The sequence below is a fragment of the Theileria equi genome, chromosome 1, assembly GCF_000342415.1.
Source record: "Theileria equi strain WA chromosome 1, complete sequence".
Lineage (NCBI taxonomy): Eukaryota > Apicomplexa > Aconoidasida > Piroplasmida > Theileriidae > Theileria > Theileria equi.
In genome coordinates this window covers 2,296,977-2,316,101 of record NC_021366.1, presented here as the reverse complement: position 1 = coordinate 2,316,101, position 19,125 = coordinate 2,296,977, and the positions used below count along the sequence as shown (strand labels likewise).

General features: G+C 40.7%; 7 protein-coding genes and 1 pseudogene across 7 annotated transcripts; 5 read left to right on the top strand and 3 right to left on the bottom strand.

Annotated features, from left to right (window-relative positions):
* Positions 1-322: 322 nt before the first annotated feature.
* BEWA_028420 (hypothetical protein) lies at positions 323-6,553 on the top strand (the record flags this gene model as incomplete). Its single annotated transcript, XM_004829601.1, has 1 exon — positions 323-6,553. One exon carries the CDS (start codon positions 323-325, stop codon positions 6,551-6,553), a length of 6,231 nt encoding a protein of 2,076 aa, XP_004829658.1.
* A 654-nt stretch (positions 6,554-7,207) lies between these two features.
* On the top strand, positions 7,208-7,543 carry BEWA_028410 (signal peptide-containing protein; the record flags this gene model as incomplete). The annotated part of the gene is made up of 1 exon (XM_004829600.1): positions 7,208-7,543. One exon carries the CDS (start codon positions 7,208-7,210, stop codon positions 7,541-7,543), a length of 336 nt encoding a protein of 111 aa, XP_004829657.1.
* A 548-nt stretch (positions 7,544-8,091) lies between these two features.
* Positions 8,092-8,826, top strand: BEWA_028400 (signal peptide-containing protein). Its single transcript, XM_004829599.1, has one exon. It carries the CDS (start codon positions 8,131-8,133, stop codon positions 8,608-8,610), a length of 480 nt encoding a protein of 159 aa, XP_004829656.1. The 5' UTR covers positions 8,092-8,130; the 3' UTR covers positions 8,611-8,826.
* Positions 8,827-9,346: 520 nt separating this feature from the next.
* Positions 9,347-10,147, bottom strand: BEWA_028390 (signal peptide-containing protein; the record flags this gene model as incomplete). Its single annotated transcript, XM_004829598.1, has 2 exons — positions 9,347-9,930; positions 9,964-10,147. 2 exons carry the CDS (start codon positions 10,145-10,147, stop codon positions 9,347-9,349), a joined length of 768 nt encoding a protein of 255 aa, XP_004829655.1.
* A 110-nt stretch (positions 10,148-10,257) lies between these two features.
* Positions 10,258-12,657, top strand: BEWA_028380 (hypothetical protein; the record flags this gene model as incomplete). Its single annotated transcript, XM_004829597.1, has 1 exon — positions 10,258-12,657. One exon carries the CDS (start codon positions 10,258-10,260, stop codon positions 12,655-12,657), a length of 2,400 nt encoding a protein of 799 aa, XP_004829654.1.
* A 977-nt stretch (positions 12,658-13,634) lies between these two features.
* On the top strand, positions 13,635-14,699 carry BEWA_028370 (annotated as a pseudogene).
* Positions 14,700-14,876: 177 nt separating this feature from the next.
* On the bottom strand, positions 14,877-16,059 carry BEWA_028360 (30S ribosomal protein S12, putative). The gene has a single exon (XM_004829596.1). It carries the CDS (start codon positions 15,958-15,960, stop codon positions 14,896-14,898), a length of 1,065 nt encoding a protein of 354 aa, XP_004829653.1. The 5' UTR covers positions 15,961-16,059; the 3' UTR covers positions 14,877-14,895.
* Positions 16,060-16,122: 63 nt separating this feature from the next.
* Positions 16,123-18,549, bottom strand: BEWA_028350 (hypothetical protein; the record flags this gene model as incomplete). The annotated part of the gene is made up of 1 exon (XM_004829595.1): positions 16,123-18,549. One exon carries the CDS (start codon positions 18,547-18,549, stop codon positions 16,123-16,125), a length of 2,427 nt encoding a protein of 808 aa, XP_004829652.1.
* Positions 18,550-19,125: the final 576 nt, after the last annotated feature.

Here is a 19,125-nt window from a genome sequence, read left to right as displayed (position 1 = left end):
ATTGGTAGGTTTATAAAGTGCAGGTTTCAGGGTGGCAGGCCTAAGAAGTGGCTCCTAGTTAAGCTTCTGGAATCTCAGATTAAGATACCATAGCTAGAACTAATGGAAGAGTGATGGAGACTCTATGAGCCTAGTGAGTAGAGGAGTCTGTCATGAGTGGACTGTGTTATGGACTCGGTGGAATTTTATGGAGAGTGGATAGACGAACTAATTTCTACTGACGTGACTGTTGACTCTACTACTGAAGACTGTGTTGATAGTTGTTCATCTTGTTCTGTGGATAGTCTCTCTGACGGTGAGCTAGTCTTGTAAGGGAGGATGAATGGGTGGACTAACCGTCGATGTACATAACAGATGTACCCGAGTAAAATGTAAATGTGCGGGGAATAAACAAACCTTAACCGTAAAATCAGGGTCTCTAAGGGGAGTTAAAGGATTTGGTTACTGTACCCATGAAGTCGTTGGGAAGAATCAAATATCTATTGTAACATGGCGAACAGTTGAGCTTGAAAGAAAAGGATTCCTTCGTCCCTTTGAGGATTCCACTTCTATCACTGTTTACTATCACTCTAGATTCGATGGTAAAAAGAATTTAATAAAGAAGCCTCTTCTTATAAGGGCCAAAAAACTTTATGACAGAATAGACTGGCTTGAAAGTCTTGGGAGTTATGATAATAAAAGATGGAGGAAACTTCGCCAAGATGAGTTTGAGGGACTTCCTAAAGATGATAATTATACAAAGAATATCGAGTTAGAAAATAAGTTAAAGGCACTTGCATGTAGATTGTTTCTGTCTCATGCAATAAGAATAGACCTGTATCAGAAGAATACTTACTTGTGTCCAATATGTACTGAACAGGTTAATATTACGGTTACTAATGATCACCCTCCTTATCTAACTGGATACACAAGGTACAGCTATGGAGGATTCCCAAACAACTCTATCCTTGTCCATAAGGGAACTCAGCAAACCTATAGGAAACGATTAGTATCAACCGGGCTGGGTTACTTTCTTCCAATTAGAGTCGACAAGGATGATGATGTTAAGGAAGTCTCTGTTTACTACTGGGATAAAGATAAAGGATGTGAGAACCCACTTTTGCTAGAAATTGTAGGTATAAACAATATCTCATACTGGTTTGAGAATTTCGGTAAACCCGAGGACAAGTATGATAAATGGAAACCAATAGGATATGAAGAATCTAAAGATTTCGATAAAGATAATGAAAAGCTCAAGAAAAGACTTGATGTTCTTAATTGTATCTATAATGGAGTTGTTCAAATTAAAGTCGGAGAAACTATTTGTCATCAGGATAATCACTATCTACACAGAAACAGGATTAGTTATGGATACGGGGAAGAATATGGTACTTATCCAGTAATCTATGCTTATAGATATCAGCCAAGTAGAAGCTTCAGTAAAGGTGTGTTTGATATCTCGGATGTCACTGTTAATGGCACAAGCCAAACCTTTATAAGAAATCCTCCATTTTTCAGCGATGTAACAAAATTTATGGTATATGTATCACCATGTGATAAGGATAAATCATTCCTCATATCTGTGGAAAGTGAAAACAGGGCAAATAGAGACAAGACTTATACATGGTACCGTAGAGAATATGATGGAAGTGATTGGCAAGAATATACGGGATTTGGACCCATAAGATCTTCTAGCCATGTTAAAACTAGCCTTGGAGGTGTTTTAAATGAACTTAGGGGTGCTTTGAGATTACAGGAGTGCAATGTAATAACTGAGGCTGAGGGCATACAAATCGATGTCAGTAAGACGGTGGAACTTGGTTCTTTTACTACATACTATTTTGACTTTATGAATAGAAAGAAGTACTCCATATTTTTAAATAAAGCAGAAAATGATCCTATGTTTGGTTTCTTTAAGAATACCCATAAAGCAAATACTACGAGTGGAGCTTTTACTCTGGATAGAAATTTGCAAGGTGGAGGCAATATAGTAGCGAAATCAAAGACTGAAAATGTAAAGTATGTAGAAGTATACTTTTGGGACGGTAAACCTAAGATACCTATTCTGCTTGTAGTTAAACAAGGACATGAGACATATCCTAAGTATTATGGCAAACTTGTGAGCAGAGACACTTGGGGTAAGGATCAAGTGGATAAGATGGATAAACAACAAGCACTTGATCACCAAAACTGCCAGATAAATAATGCTATCCCTATTGAGTTGACAAATCCCGAATATCTTCAAGGATTCCAATCTAAAGATAAACCTGGTTGTCTAGGTAAAAAAATTGTAAAAAAGCTTAATCCTCTTGAACTTCCAAATGGAACTAGTGGAGTTTATATTGGAAAAGGATACCAAGTTATGGATAGTTCTAAGATTTCCAGGGTAACATATGGCTATGAACCTACAAACATAATTCCTCCATACGAAGAAGAGGGACCTCTGTTACACCTTTATTACTGGAAAAATTCTGGAATACCTCTCCTTGTTGAATTCATTGAAGGTGTTGGAAATTTTACTTGGTTTGAAAATCTCAATAGGGATAGCCTGAACTGGAAATCAATTTCTCCAACAGAGGCAAAAAAGTTCTATGATTCATCAGACAATCCTAAACTTACCGAAAAGTTTACCGATAAGCTGACTGAGGTAAACTGCAGAGTGAATAAAGTGGTCCAACTAGACATTTCACAAAAGACTGGAAGATATTGCCATAATCATGGTGGCAGGATTAAGGCTACCAAAGAGAAAGTATCCACATATTCCGGTTTCACTGGATACATACATGAACCTACAACCGAGAATGGTACATTCATAATATCATCTATAGTATATGGAATGGAAAAACAGAAGGTAAATCCTAAATTATTTCCCCTAAGGGATGTTTCAACAGTAACAGTATACTTTCCAAACTGTAATTTAACTATCCCACTTGTGATACATATTAAATATGGTAAAGAAGATATATGGGTCAAGAGGAAAAATGATGATCACAACTGGGAAGATGCTACTAATGAAATTACGAATTCTAGAACTAGTGACAAAATAATAGGAATTCTGGAACAGGTAAAGAAAGAGACGGGTGCATGTGAAAAATACCAAACACCCTCTATACCAAAAGATAGTAGACTAATTCCTACTGGAAAAAACGCTAATGATCAAGAACTAACAGAACCAGGATTCCCTGCGGGCTCTCAAAATGATGATGACCAAAAAGAGAGTTTGAATGAGATATTTAATGGTACTGAAAGTATTGAAAGCTGGGAGTTTTTTGAACTAGATGATGAAGAGGAAAATGAGGAAATAAAGGAGGAACAAGATACTCATACCTTTGTTAGTGAGTCTCCGTCTTTCCTTACGGCCCAAGTTCGTACACATAGTTTTAACTCTTCTGGTGCTTCTGGCGTAGCTCGACTTCAAGCAGCTTTTAATACGCCTAAAGTCATCATAGATATAAAGAGAAACCCTGAAAATAATGATACATATACAGTAAATAATATTGGAGACGTCTATTTAGATAAGAATGAAGATCCAGACGGTTCTGGTTTTAGTAGATTTATGCATATATCGAATGATGATATACCTTTTATAGTTAGTGAAGTCAAATATGGAAGTGAAGAAAAGAGTGAGATAAAACCGAATGGACAAATAGAGAATTATTCTGTCTGGTACTGGAAAGAGACTGTTGTAGATATGACAAATCCACTCTTGACAGAGAGCCAGAATGCCGATGGAACCTACACTTATTACTACAATAAGAGTAATAATCAATGGGATCTACACAGTAGACAACCTCAAGACTCTAGCACACCATTAGAAAATGAGCCTCTCGAGAAGGAATTGGATGACCTTAACTGTAATCTCAATGATGTAGTTACCATAAATCTAACTTTTGAGCTTTCTAGCAGTCTTTCTGAGACTCATACCAGTGGTGGAACTGCAAACGAGTACTGTTGCACTTACCATAGTGGTACTAGCGGGAAGGTCTCTGTTACTAGCGGTTCAGTTGATGCTCCTGGTCCTGGTACTACAAAGTCCATTCCATACTACAAGCACGAAATTTCTGGTGGAACTAAACTTGCAAAGATTAAGTACTACAACAATAGTGATACAAATGCTCCCAGGAAGAAGATAGAGATTCCTGGCCTTAAACATTCTGGAAATGGTTCGGTAAAAGTATATACTTTTTATTGTGGAGGAAACCCTGTCCTTATTTATCTAGATTATGATGAACAAAATGGTGTCAAAGGATGGTACAAGAAGGGTAAATCGGACCATACTCCTTGGAAAAAAGTTTTGGCTGGAGTCTCTGACCCTAATAATATCAAGAATTGTGGTACAGAATTTAACAGACTCGTGGAAGAACTAAAGGGAGCTGGTAGATGTAATGGCTATCAAAATTGCTCTGATGCATCTACGTTTTTACAATTCCAACCTAAAACACAGATGATAACGCAACAAGATCCACCAGTAACCATTCAACTTTCAAAAAAACCAACTGATGCTAATTTTACCGCTATCTCTACTACTTACTACAATGGAGCTTCTACTGGGAAGAAAGAGTTTACTGTCACAAGATATCTCTATCCTCCACAGTCTGAGTTCTACAAGTTTGTTCACATTCCAAAGGATGGAGTATCATTCAAACTTGAGAAAGTATTAGACGATATTACTAGTCCTATTACAGAGATTAAGGGAGGAGATAAAGTAGGCTTAGTTACAGCTTATTACTGGAAATACAATGATAACAATCCATTATTAATAGAGGTACAATATGGCAGTAATTATTCCTATTATACTAATAGTAGGAATAATTTATGGTTAGTATATCGGAAGGATATTGAACAAACGCTTACTCAGGATGAACTCACCCATAAGCTCACCTTGCTAAATTGTGAGATTAACGATGTTGTTCAAATAGATGTTACAAAGACTGGTGACTACTGTCATGTTAAAGATACTTTTCATACTGATAATAAAGTCTCTGTAAAGGAGGTAGATAAAGGACACCTTGGAATGTATATTGCTTATGAACATACTCCAAATGCTACAGGGAAATTCAATATATCTGCATTTATTAAGGGTTATAGACACAAAATAGAGCTTAAAGGTTTGCAACTTCCTCTTGGAAATGTTGCTAGATTTATTGTCTATTTTTGTAGTAACAGGACACACAACCCTCTTCTAATTTATGTACCATGTGCTTCTCAAGGAAAACAGTGGTTCCAAAAGCCTGCTAATGGTAATAGAAATACTTGGGTACCTGTTCATGAATTAAAAGATAAAACAGATTCTGATTATGATTCCATTGTTGAATTCCTAGATGGTCTGCAGAGTGATTGCAAACCACCCTCTGTCACTATAGATATTTATGAGAGGGACCACCCTAAAATTTTTACTACTTATGAAAGTGCTCCTTTCACTATAGAGGTAACACAGAGATCAGGCTCTCATAAAAAGGATCCTCCATTACATTATACTAGGTATGATCACAGAGTGGTTGGTAGAGAAGATAGTTACTTTGTCCTCTCTGGACTACGATACAAACAGCATAGCAATGTAACAAAAGGAATTTTAGATAACACAAATAATCCTATGCAAAATGTCACCTCTGTTTCAGTATTCTATTGGACTGCTTTGGAGACTGGGAAAAGGGGTAGACCTCTTCTCATCAAAATTACTCAGAAGGAGCCTACTGGAGAAACACAAACCAAAGAAACTTACTATAAAAATATTACTACTTCACCTACTAAAAATACTACATGGCAGGAATGGAAACTTTTTCCACCTACCAAGAAGGCTCTAGAAAACAAACTCTATATTCTCAACTGTAGACTCAATAATACAGTGATTATAGACTTAAGCCACAAGACTGGGAATTATGACGCATGTTTTAACTCTAACAGTTCAGATGGAAAGTTTGATGAGAAACATGGTGAATCTAAAATGCAGGTTGATAAGGACAAAATTTCTGACAAACTTGGAAAGTATGAAGTTTATGCTCACCAAATTAAGAATCCTAGTCAATCTGGAAAGAAGTTTCACGTAGTATCTTTCAAGAATGGTGAAACGCCTCTTACTGGAATTGGATCTCTACCCATTCTAGATGTTGAAGAAGTTAAGGTCTACTTCTGCGAAAACGGAGGGAGTACTCCACTTTTAGTGTATTATAAGAGACTTGTTGATGGGTTTACCGGTCTGAACGCTCATCGAGAATGGTATAAATATGATAACACAGGCAGTGTCAGTACCTGGAAACCTGTAGTGAACTCTTCCACGAGTCAAGTTCCATCCACCGAAAAAGATTACGATTCTATCCTCAATGTACTCAATAGTCTTAAAAGTGATTGTAATCCTGAATCTCACAACTCTGCTCAATCTGGCCAAACTGCTGCTGCTTCTTCCTCTGCTCCTGATGCTCAACCTCTTGGTGCTGAAACTGTTGCTACTGGTTCTGTACTATGGACAGCGTTTGGATCTACATCTGGTACTCTTGCCGGAGCTGGTGGTCTTACTGGACTTGGCTGGTGGGCGTTTAAACGTTCTAAAGGAGACCCTTGGGTTAGACAGATTTGAGACTCTATGGAGATGCTCTAGAGATATTACCTTGGATACTTAGTAGTTGGTCTTAATTTGTTGGTTTGTTTTTGTTTCATGTTAGTTGTTTCTGTTCTTGTTGGGTCATTGTTTGCTCTATACTCTCCTACTCTAGGTTGAGTAGTGCATGCTCTCTCTGTGCTCCTTTGCAGATGCTGGCACAAATACGCCTAGAAAGATGAAACCAATAAGTGCATTGATCTACCGGACGGAAGTGGTAAGGAATATCTTGAGGATCTATTAAAACAACATACTGATGGATCTAATCCTGGACCAATGAATTATGGTAAACATGCTAAACTGGGTAATCTCCTCGGGAGTAATCTCTAATTTGATCACTAAAACTGTTACTCACTGAAATCTCTCTTTCATACCCTCTTATACTGATTCGTTCCTCCAATAAAACTCTTCTTCCTTCCATCTACTCTGCCTACCAGGATCAGGTTCTAAGGCATCTAGATTATCCCGAAGGTATTATTTGGAGGTAAAGATTTTTCTAATACCAGGAGAATCTTTATTACTCAAAGTGCTTTTCATTTACTCTCTTTAGGAAGGAGATATTTATGGAATCTCTTACTTTTTATCCCATGACTTCTAGATCTCCATTCCTCTACTCATCCTACAGGGACTAAAATGAGGGTTCTTACCTTCTTATACCTCACCTTTTTGTATCAGCTTTGCGAGGGAGCTGGAAATGGCAAGAAGGTGGAGGATTCCAAAGGTACTGTGACGAAAGCTGATGATTCTACTAAGCAAGCTGAAGCTACAGAGGTTAATACAGAACTACTCGATGTTCTGAGTATTAGCAAGGTTGAAGACGCTCTTGGTGAAATGAATGAGCTCCTAGAGAGAGTTAAAAGAGAGTCTGCTGTTGCTCAGAATGGGCCTGATGACAAGGCAATCTCAAGGCATCATGCCCCTGAACTTCCGACTGGTCCTCTACAAGACGAGCCAGACAAGAGTCTTTAAAATGAGGTGGATTTATCCATGCTCCCGGAACTCGAGAATGGAATGCATACAAGAGGAATTTACTTGGTCACATTCATTATCCTTTTAATCACCTACCATGGTGAATAGGCGACCAGGCCCAAATGATTGCCCGAGGAACGAGGGGCCCATGGTCTTCATACTCGTAAACAAAGACTTTTGCCCGTATCCAAAAATGAGCTGGTCTTCGTTCCGGACATGGTAAAGATGATAAGCTGATGGTAAACAGTAGAAGGCTACCGCAAATTCTCCAACGGCACTGGAATCCGGTCAATAAGAAGACCTTTGAAGAACTATTCACGTGCTCAAATCCTGAGAATATCGCAGAGAATCGAGGCCCTTTTGTAGAGACCATTTGGTACACACTCACACCACTGTATAGACATTTTTAAATCGCAAATATTTTATTCCTTGCGTAGACAAACTATTAGCTATAAATGCCCGTATTAATGGCATTTGCGGGGCTCTTCTTTCTGGAATCTCCGGGCGTGCCCCAGATGTTGTCTACTCTCTTCCTCCTTTCATTCCCTCGGCCAATCTACTCCATTCACACCGTAGGCAACAGGAACATGAATACTCTTCCTGTATTCTGTGTAGCCTGTCTCTTCAGGCTCTGCGGGGCGGGAATAATCGGCAAGAATAAGAACTCGCTTCCAAACCCAAGCAAAATCAAGCATCCCGTAGATTTGCCTCCACAAGACGGTGAAGTACCGACAATCGCACCTCCTGGGCCATATACTAATCCCTCTAATGGATCCATGAACCTCTCTGGTGAGGTCCCCTGGGAGGAAGAGTATGAAGACAACAAAGAGCAGGTCTGGGATTTGGCTAACGGGACTAGTTATGGAAAGAAGAATCTGGCTCCTGGTGAGCTTTCCCATGGCAAAGAAGAGAAGAGTGGACAAACACAACTCCGACAAAGTACTACAGGGTCAGATGAACCTCTACTTTTCAACTTGGAAAACTCAGAGGATCCCAAGGGCAATGAGAAGAAGGAAGAGGAAGAAGAAATGTTTAAAATGGACGGTGATTCAGATTCTGAAGAATAAAGGTCAAGGAGAGCATACGCTCTAGGTGCTGGTTGGAGGAAACACAACTCAATTGTACGATATCATTCTGCACTGTAGACGAACTTGCAAATGTAGTTAATCTGTAAATGGATAGTCATCTCACACCAATCACGAAATTCAACATTTCAATCCATGCTTTATGCTTTAAACATTTTTGGTCCATCGTTTGTAAATGTATGGAGTTGGTCTTTTGGAACACTCGTTAAAGACAAATAAAAGTACCAATGATATGTGACACTATGATCCTTAAGACACTCTTCTGTTGACTCATGATCCTACTCTTTTTCTTATGTACACTACTGATTCAAGGGTACCATGCTGGGCCAGTAGTCTCCCTCTTGTACAGTACAAAGATGACCAGTGAATCTAATGTGCCAGGATGAATCTAGACTAGCACTAATGTGGAGGATCGAGTAGGTAAGAGGACCAAGGTGTCACAACGAGTATCATCCATAGACCATTCCGGACCCAGCTTTGTTAACGCTTCAGTCACTCTCCATGTTTGTTCTCTAATCTACTCAAACATCCTTTCAAGATCCTTCAAATGTGTGTGATTCGTGGACCACTCCAAGTCAGTATACAAGATGGTAAACCTGCACATTTATACTGCATGCATACTTTTTAAAACACCCATTTTACAAGGCCGTAAATAGATGATATAAATGTTAAGTCTAGAAATTATGCCAATGACAAAAATCAACTACATTACAACCCTTTAAATGGGTACTACTAATCTTACTATCCCCAAAGAATCGCTAACCGCCCCCAAACCGTCGGAGACCAACGAAGTAGCACCTTCTAAAGCATAACACGCTCCATCGAGAACAGCACTAGTGACTGCTGGAGTTGCATCCCATACGTAGTTTATGGTAGCGCTTGTGGCGTCTGCAATCGTATCCTTGACTGCTGGAACGGAGTCGTAAACATATTGCATAGTGGAACTTGTTGCATTCGCAATGGAAGTTCCAACAGCTGGAGCATTTTCATAGACGTAATTCACGGTATACAAGCCTGCACTCCCGGCTATTCTGCCAGCTTCCCAGATGCCGGAAGAGAGCAAACTTCCAGCGTATGAAAGTGCAGTTCCAATTAGCAGAGCGCCACTGGGGGATTCGGTGTTATCTCTTCTTCCCTTATTCTCGGTACCAGACTCGGGTCCTTCAGGTGTGGAACTCTCTGAAGCCGCCTGACCACTAGTCTCTGGTGTACTGGTTGATGTTTCATGGCAAAATTCTCCATAGACAAGGCCCGTGTGTATCAAGGGCTGCGATTCTCCTTCACTCCCTGGGAGTGCGGAGCCTGAGAACAATGATTAGAAAGGACCAGACTCACCATCATTGGCTCTATCTAGAGTGAATGTGCCCCTGAGGTTTTCGGCAAAGGAAGAAAAAGTCGAGTCTACATTCTCTTCTTCTTCCTCTTCCAGATCTCTTCCTTTGACATCTTCCGGGGCCTGGTCGCTACACACTGAACCGTAAAACCCCAAAACCAACAAAAGGAGAACTGTAGCGTTCATCACAGTGTAAAGAGACTGAGTTCTCTAGCCAAAGTTACACGACAGTTTTGTCTTTACACACCCCATGCGTCAGTTGGTGATTAGAAGCTCGAGGCCTTCAATCGGCGGATATGGGCATTTCGGTGTTCATTCCTTTGGGTTTGTTGTATTTGTGTCTTGCACCTTGGTGGAATTTGGGGTCTCTCGATGCTATTCCCTCTCTTCCTTCCGCCGATGCCCTCGATCAATCCACGTCTATTCCCGAAGGTTTTCACGGGTCAAACGTTCCTTCTGAGGACTCTGGAGGTGCAGATTCTGCCCATTCTTCCTCTGCCATCAACACCTCTTCTCAACCTCCGGAACTAGACATTGGAACTGATGGAACGGGAGTTAAATGCAGCGTCTACTTTGTGCCGTCCAAAGTCTTTGTATCGCAGGGTGTCGCTGGCTGGAGTTCCGTCTCGCACAATGGAGCGCCCATATGGAAGGCTGCTGAGCCAAAGACTAAAGGCAAATGCTTCTACTGCATCGCATTCATGAGGGGCAACGAACCGGTCATTCTTCACATGCATGTTCAACATGATGATCGCTTCAAGGACCTCTACTTTACCAGGAATAAAGACAAGTGGAAGACCTTTGGAACTGGCTTCAAGAAGAGCGTAGCCAAACTCATGACGAATGTTTCAGCTCTGGGAAGCCATACAATGAATCTTTTCTCTGACACCAACCGTCCGGAATGTAGAATAATGCAGGGAACAGTATCAACGATCCCCGTTCGTTTGTATATTCCGCAGCCGGGGCACAGGTTTACCCAGTTGGAGTTTAAGAAGAAACATCTTTGGAGCTCTAAAGACGATCTAATTCTCCTTGTAAAGGTATACTCACGTTATCCAAATCAGTGTCTTGCAATGGTCAGAACAAACCGTAGAGATTTTTATATTTTGGCCGTTGACGATGTAGCATACCTCATGTCTCAAACTAGCTTTTCCATGAAGATAAGATCCTTGTTAGATGATAAACTTGTTGTTTCAACCAAGGTCGACATTTCTGATCACAATGAAGAGGAATATTCCATATTCGATTGCGAAATTGACGATGTTGATACGCGTCTGTTTATACCAAAATTGAGCTTCAACAAAATCGTAGATGGTGAGACCGTGATATGGGAGGCGCACACTGAATTTGAGCGCTGTACATACCTCAAGGCCCACTATAGATCCGTGGACAGTGTCATGATTTACTTCATAAAGGAGGACAACTTTGGGGTAACTGAATGCGCATTTGGAAGATTCAAGGGGATTAAATGGGTACCCATGAATTATTATCACCGCGATGTCCAGCGACTTGTAATGGGTACAGCGTTTATTGATGGGTTCCTTCTTGATCTTGAAGATGTGGAGGAAAGTCAGGAATGCTACGTATTTGAGACTGAGCTCTTTGGCCTTTGCACCACCATTTTCGTTCCAAAGTCTGGTTTCTATACCACGAGGATCGCTTACGGAGATGTCATTCTCCATACATGCGCACAGGACAGGTCTGAGAGGACCAAGATTATCTACGTCCATCGCTACAGTAGCTCCGTAGAGATCATTATGGCCGTGCTTCAGGACTATGAAGATGCTATTGAGTACTACTTTATGAAGGAAGGTGATGCTTTCTACAGCTTAGGATGGGAAAGGTTTATGGAACGATTGCAAAAGATGAAGAGCAAGGAACTCCAGCGCCACTTTTGTTCCCTTAACCTTTTATACACTGATGGTACCAGGTATAAAGTATTTGAGGTACCAATTGACGGCATTTCTGCCAAGGTACTCGTGCCAAAGGAGGATACTTTTGCCAACAGGATCATGGACGGGAAAAGGATAATTTGGGAGACTACCCGGGGAGGAGAGAGGTGTCTATTTTCCATTGTGTATCTGAAAGAGGAAGACCCAGCCCTAGTTTATCTGCTTAGGAAACTTCCAAATAAGACTGAAGATGTGTTTTTGGTGAAATCTAGCAAGAAAAAACTCCCAGACTGGAAAAAGTGGAAATCTACAAATAGCTACGGCAAGGAACTAGAGAAGCTTGCGGCAGATTATAAACGGGCTTCGTCTATGAGCATAACAAAATTCGTTCTTGACCTTGCTGGAGACTCTCTTAAAAGCTCAGATTCTGTTTCGAAATCCCCGAGGCTATCAGATGATAACAACAGGTACAATCTCATTGTATTTTCCATCTCTGGAGCAAAGGCGTTTTTATACATACCCAAACCAGGGTATCTTGCGAATGAGGTTCTCTTTGAAAAAAGGTCATTGTGGAAGGATAAAAGAGAGAGATGTATATATGCCTTGGTTCACTGCAACGACAAGGAAGAACAATTTATTAGTCTACTCATCAGAGGATCAGGCAGTAGAGTTAAAAACAAGAGATTTGTACGCAGTGGAAACAAGTGGAAATCCAATCGAAAGTACGGTTCGAAAGTTTCAAATTTAATTGATGATAAATTGTTTGACAATCTAGAAGAAAGGAGAATGAATCCCGATTTGTAACAGTATGTAGTATGATAAAACACACTATAAAGGTAGACAAAATAATAAATGGACAGATACAAGAGCAGGATGAAAGTCTTTGATTGTCTCCACATTTCAGAGTAATAATATCCAGAAAATTGGGATAACCACAACATGCAATCAGATTGTTTGTAGAGGTACGACCTCAATGTTTATATACGGCACAAATACTCACGACCGTGAATGTCACTCGTACACATAAACACTAAATGTAGCATTGTAATACTCTCTATTCTTGACTATCTATCATCCTTGTAGCTACCGTATGGGTTTGGGAATCATCTCTCGAGTCCATAGGAAAATCCATCCGCAGAATCCGTGCATGTTTGTTCGTAGATCCCTGGCAACAAGCATGCCAGGGGTAGTAATGGTACATGTTCTAGTTCTCAACTAAAGGAGGATGAATAACGTAATGAGAGCCGATTCTCACTCTTTTACGAACCACAATGCGGTCATTTGTCTGTGCATTGAAGTAACGAGTCCGTAAGTGGTCAAGAGGAAGAGAATCCTTCTGACCCCAGAGGAAGAATTGTCTCATAATTTGTAATAATTCATGATTATGACAATTTCTGAGTATAGAAAGCCTGTGGTGATACTAAAGGTAAATGCACAAGTTTTGTTCTCGATCTCTTCCCTCCAGAAATTCCAATTGGAGGTAATCGTCTCTCAATCCTCGTGGGTTATAAATGATACAGAATGAGTTCTCTGCATTACAAAATGTTCCAGTAACATACCAGCAGTTCATTTGCTATAAACTCGCTCTAGTAACATGTAATTCCCCATATCAACAGTTTGATCATTCTTTCACTCCTCAATTATACTTTACAATTTGAGCTCATTGCGCTGTTTCTTGGGAAGGTTTGAAAATTTGGAGATTTACTACTCTATCCATTCCCCTCTCTTTTGGTCCGAATTGTCTATAGGAAGAATTGAGTTTAAACCCCTACAATTACACAATGATCAAGTTTCTATTCTTGTTGTGTGTGGCAACTGTTGCCGCCAGAGATGTCACACTGGACTACACTGATGTTGTTGACTACACTGCCTTTTCATATTTGGGTGTCCGTAGCGGATCAATCTACGACATCCTCTGGAGACCAAAGGAAGATGTGAGGATCGTCGAAGTCAAGGCTGAAGGATTCACATTCTTTGATGGTAAAGAGGGAACTAACGGTGTCACAAAGTTCCACACCATTCTAAACTTTACCGCTCCCGTTCTTGCCTCTGTCACCGCTGATGGAGAGGATACATTCTTCCACAAAAAGGGCGGTCAGTGGAGGAAGGTTGGCAAGGATGAGTACTCTGCAGTTCTCTCAGATGCCAAATCTGCTAGACTCTCATTCTTGAACCCAGTAACTCTTGACTTGGCAACTCTGGATAAGGACCTCTTCCATGTCAACACCTCAAAGAATGACGAACGTGTCGTACACAACATTACACCTTTGAATGGCTTTTACGTTACCAAGGTGGTGGATGGAGAAACAACAATCTGGGAGGCACAAGGTACCTCCTTTGCCTACTACGTCCTCTTCTTTGGCTCGTTAAATGGAAAGCTTGTTCGTCTCCATGTCGTTGATAATAAGCGCTTTGCACACAAGGTCTTGAGATTTTCAAATGGCAAGTGGGATGATACTAATATTAACACCTACATTGGCGTCATTGACACACCAAAGACCGCCTCCTACGTTCTCGATGTTACACCTGGAAAGGATCTTGAGGATTACGACGATGTTTCTATTGTTCAGGGTGTTGCATTTAATGTTGACTATACCCTATTTACCACCTCTATGCATCACAGATTTGACCAGGTCGTCCTTGGCGGTCAAACACTCTATACAAGGTCTGGCAAGGAAGAGCACTGTTCACATGTCGCCGTACATGATGGCAAGGATAAAAAGGCAGTCCACATTGTGGTAGTCAGCAAGACTGGTGCAAAGCATCTCTTCTTCCTTGGAGACTCAGAGTTGAAGCCTGTAGAGGAGAGCGAGTTCCCAAAAGAATTCATGGTTGCTGCCGAATAAGTTGCTATCATTGTCTATCCTCATGTGCTCACGCTGCACGTTTTCAATCATTTTAACAATTTGCTCACCAAAATGTCATTTTATGGGCCTTTGACATACTGATTCGATCAATGTGTTCCTGGCTAGTTACATAGACTAATTTGTAATTCATATGTTACACATTTATTCATGCACAGTGGCAAGTTTGTGTGTTCATCTACTGTCCTGCGTGTTTGACTTGTAGACTTCTCCACCTTGTGTTGAACTTGAAAACGTCATATGGAAGAGGATCTTTAGGTCCAAGTTCCTCACTGTATTCTCCTTCAGCATTTATCCAATCATATCTCCCTACAAGGTTGAACATTTCTCTATCCAAGTTTGTGGTAATATGAATGTCTTTCTTCCTCTCCTTATTCTTCTCCGCCGCGGCATCTGGTCTTTTTACAGCGTACTTTGACCTTGAAGTACCTCTGTTCTTTACAGGTAGTAAATCATACTTCCCTCTCACAACCTTGTAGTGACATCCACTTACATCTTGGCATCGTCCACCTCGCACCAAAACCACGGAATGTGTATGCAAATTATGACCTGCACCGGGTATATGGCATGTTACTGTCCTTCCAGTGGTAAGACGCACTCTTGCAATTTTCCTTAACCCCGAATTCGGTTTCCTAGGTGTAACCACCCGAATCGCGATACAAATCCCCTTCCTCTGAGGGGCTCCTTCCAACCAGCATGACCTACGCTTCTTTGGCTTGTACCGAGGAACCATCTTTGGTCTTCTCTTATAAAACAAACGGCCCCGAATGTTTCTAGTCGAAAACATACGATTGTGAACCATAAAAGGTCCAAATCTGTGCAACAATTCCGGGTGAACGGAATGGGTGCTTCCAAGATTATAAACATAAGTGTGGAAGTTTTTTAAGTTTGAAGATAAAGATGAGGCTGAGATGGATGAATCCCTGTACAGAGGGAAAGACGGAGGATTGAATGGACCAAATGTAGCATTGATATGTCGATGTTTTGGTTCATTCCGTCTTCCACGATCCAAAGTTGTGTTATTGCTTTGAATGCTATTTTCACGTGTAAAAGTGCCATTTACAGAGATATCTCTGTGATCAGTCCTGTGTACGAGAGTGTTACATGACGTCCCATTTTCAAATGTTTTGCGATTTTTAAACTGAAATATGCGATTATTCCGGTAATTTATCCCCAATAAAGTCCTCAGTATACAGTAAATTGTGCCTAAATAATGGTATTTAATGGTTTGAATGATATGCATGGGTAAAGAGTATTCCAAAGTATGCGACTTAAGGAGTTATAATCTTGTAATATAACAATAAAGCTACTCAATCACCATCAGTATTCATTCATAGTAACACTCCATTATACCAACCACTCAGTACAGATTCCCTAGTCTCCCTACTGGAAAGTCCATAGATTCCTAAATCTGTCTAACCCAAGGATCTCCTTTAAAGCGGTTATAAAGTTTCCATCCTGCAAAACAAGCCAAGGCAGAAGTACCAAGAATGCCCGTAGTTACAGAGATGGTAGTCTTAATAATTTCAGGAGTGTTAGGATTAGAGTTTCCAGGAAGGGTTTTAGCTTCTTGAGGGGTTTGACCTGGAGGATGAGGAGAGACTGAGCCTTGTTGAGGTAGAGCTTGAGCTTGTTGACGAGCGGGTTGTTTAGGAGGAAAAGTATAAAGAGGAAGAAAGAGATGAAGAGGAGGTGGTTCTTCAGGAGGGGTGAAAGCAGCAACTGGGACTTCTAGGTATTCAATATTTTCTGGATCAGAAGACTTCCTGTCCGGTTGAATAACTCTACCTTCCAGTCCTCCATCATATACATGCCGAAAGTCATGGTCATCGAAGGTGAAATTAGGGTGTTCCACAGGAGCAGGTTGTCCTTGAAGTCCAACAGTAGCGGCCATCTGGGCCACAGGAATATATTCTAGTCCTATAGTTTCAGAGTCTATATCAGGAAGCTGGTCAGATAGGTCAGCTGCTGGAATGCCTTCATCAACAGTAAACCCAGAAAGTTCAGATCCTTCTAGTCTTCCAATATATGTCACAGGAGTACCTTCTAGGTATACAACACCATCTCCAGGTTGATCAACTACTACATCTCCATCAACTTGAACCATAGGAGGGGCTTCTGGGAGAACCCTGGTCTCAAACTCTGCATCAGGAACCTGGTCAGATAAGTCAGCAGCTGGGACTACTTCCTCTCCTATTAATCCTGGTATTACTGGTCCTATTTCTGGTACTACTGACTCTACACCCTCTATTTCTGTTCCTATTACTTCCACTGACCCACCTCCAATATAGCTAGAACCAGCATGGCTTCCACCACTTGGAGAGATTAGAGGTAGGGCAGTAGGAGTATCTGGAGGAGTAGCTACAGGAGGAGGTTGTTGAGGCTGTGATGACATTTCCTCTTCTTTTTCCTCCTCCTCATCATCACCTTCAGATCCTGATCCAGGTTGTTTAGCAGATTGAGATTCTTCAGAACGTTGTAGTATTTCTTGTAGTTGTTTAATAATCTTTAGAGTATCCTCAAGACCAGTAACCTCATGTGGTGGTTTCTTGAGTTGACTGGAGATATCTTCCCATTTGTTAGGATCATTGTAAGTTCTACTGTACCACTTTTTAGTCCTTCCGCCATCACTGCTGACATAGACAAGGAAAGGTTTATAGCCCTCGGGAAAGAAGGCAACCACTTCCGTAACCTCCCATATTGGAAGTTTTCTCTCGTATATATTAGGTTCCCCAGTGAAACCAGTTATGGTAAAGCTACCACCTCCATAAGTGTGTCGGACAGCTTTATACCCATCTAGTTGCAGTCTACTGTGACTATCAACCTTTACTTTATCAGGACATTCTCCATTCTTACATTCCTCATTTTTACAGTATGGGTTATGATATGGTCCTTTCTTGGAAACATCTATGATCACCGGGCCGAAAAGTCTACAGGTGAGCTCTTTGAGTTTATCCTTTAGCTCATTAGGAGGAAATCTCAAACCATTTCCCACATCAGCATTCTCTGGTCCTATTGATGTCCATTTCCTGTTATTTTGTTCCCCTTTATTTTCATAATAAGCTTTCATACCTCCAACATCCACTTCAATAAGTAGGGGTCTCTTTCTACCTTCATCTTCATTCCAGTAGTAGACAGAGAGATCCCCGGTTATATCATTTAGATCAAGGAGTTTGCCGTCCTCATCGTTATCTTCAAGACTAACATGTCTGTACCTAACAAAGTTTTTGTCACCATTGTATTTGTAGTTATATTTAGTATAGCCTTCAACATCGCTATTATTCTCTTCAGAAACTGTGACGTTGATTTCACCACATGCACAATTATAACCTTGCGTTGCACTAATGTCGACAATATGAAGTTTGTGCAAATCACATGTGAGTTTATTGAGTTTCTCTCTAAGTTTCTCAGTTGGGTTCTCATGTTCATAAAATCCATCATCTACGATCTTCCTCCATCTAGTATTAGATGTTTCCCCAGTGTTTTCATACCAATTATAGTTGCCATCATTTCCTTTAACTCTTATCAGAAGAGGCTTTTCTATATGATCCTTCTTACTGTCATATGTTCTATTATAGTAAGTGGATAACTCATTGATCCTATGTTTAGTAAGTTTACTAGATCCCTCATCTTCATAAGTAAGAGGGTATCCATCGTAATTTAAATTCCAAATTGTAAAAGTTTTGGAATGGTGTTTGCACTCCTTATATTCACGGTACTTATCGCTAATTGTTCTAAGATACGCAGTTACATCACCAGAACATCCGCATTCTCTTTGTGAACTTCTAAGATCTCCTTTTGGACACTTTTTCTTTATGTTTATTGTAAGCATTCATGACGCTATCCTATTAATGTTCCAGATAAGATGTCTCAAATTAAGTTATAGTACTTCCCTTATTCAAGATCCTCTTCATACATTCATCCTCCCTCACAACTAGCTCACCGGGTGATACTATGGAAGACATCCTGTCATTTCAAGATGATCCAAAGTCCAGAATAGACAACTCAATGTTTGGCGTCTCCATACTCCCTAGTGACATACTGTCATCCTTACATGTTTTGGAGGTACACAGGTTCCTATACTAAAGTACACTCGCCTTCACTCCTCTACTCACTTCGCTCATAGAGTCTTCATTACTCTTCTTTAAGCTCCCGCTGGTCGCTAAACTCCCTAGTCTCCGACGTCGGTAGGTCACCATAGAGCTCCTGCTCCTCCTAGCTCCGCTAGTAGTTCGCATCCCTCATTCTTCGGGACCCATGCCGCCTCTGTCTTACTCCATCGTCAGCATCATGCTCCGTACACTCACTCCGTTCGTATACTCCGCATTCAACTCACCTCTTTGGCCCATCGAAAATCTTGTATCCACTATCATCCTCTGGGCGTTTGGTGCCCATTAAAGAGCAAATG

Excerpts from the sequence above, each read along its gene's own strand:
- BEWA_028360 (XM_004829596.1), bottom strand. The coding sequence starts at position 15,960 with ATGCATATCATTCAAACCATTAAATACCATTATTTAGGCACAATTTAC.
- BEWA_028400 (XM_004829599.1), top strand. The coding sequence starts at position 8,131 with ATGAATACTCTTCCTGTATTCTGTGTAGCCTGTCTCTTCAGGCTCTGC.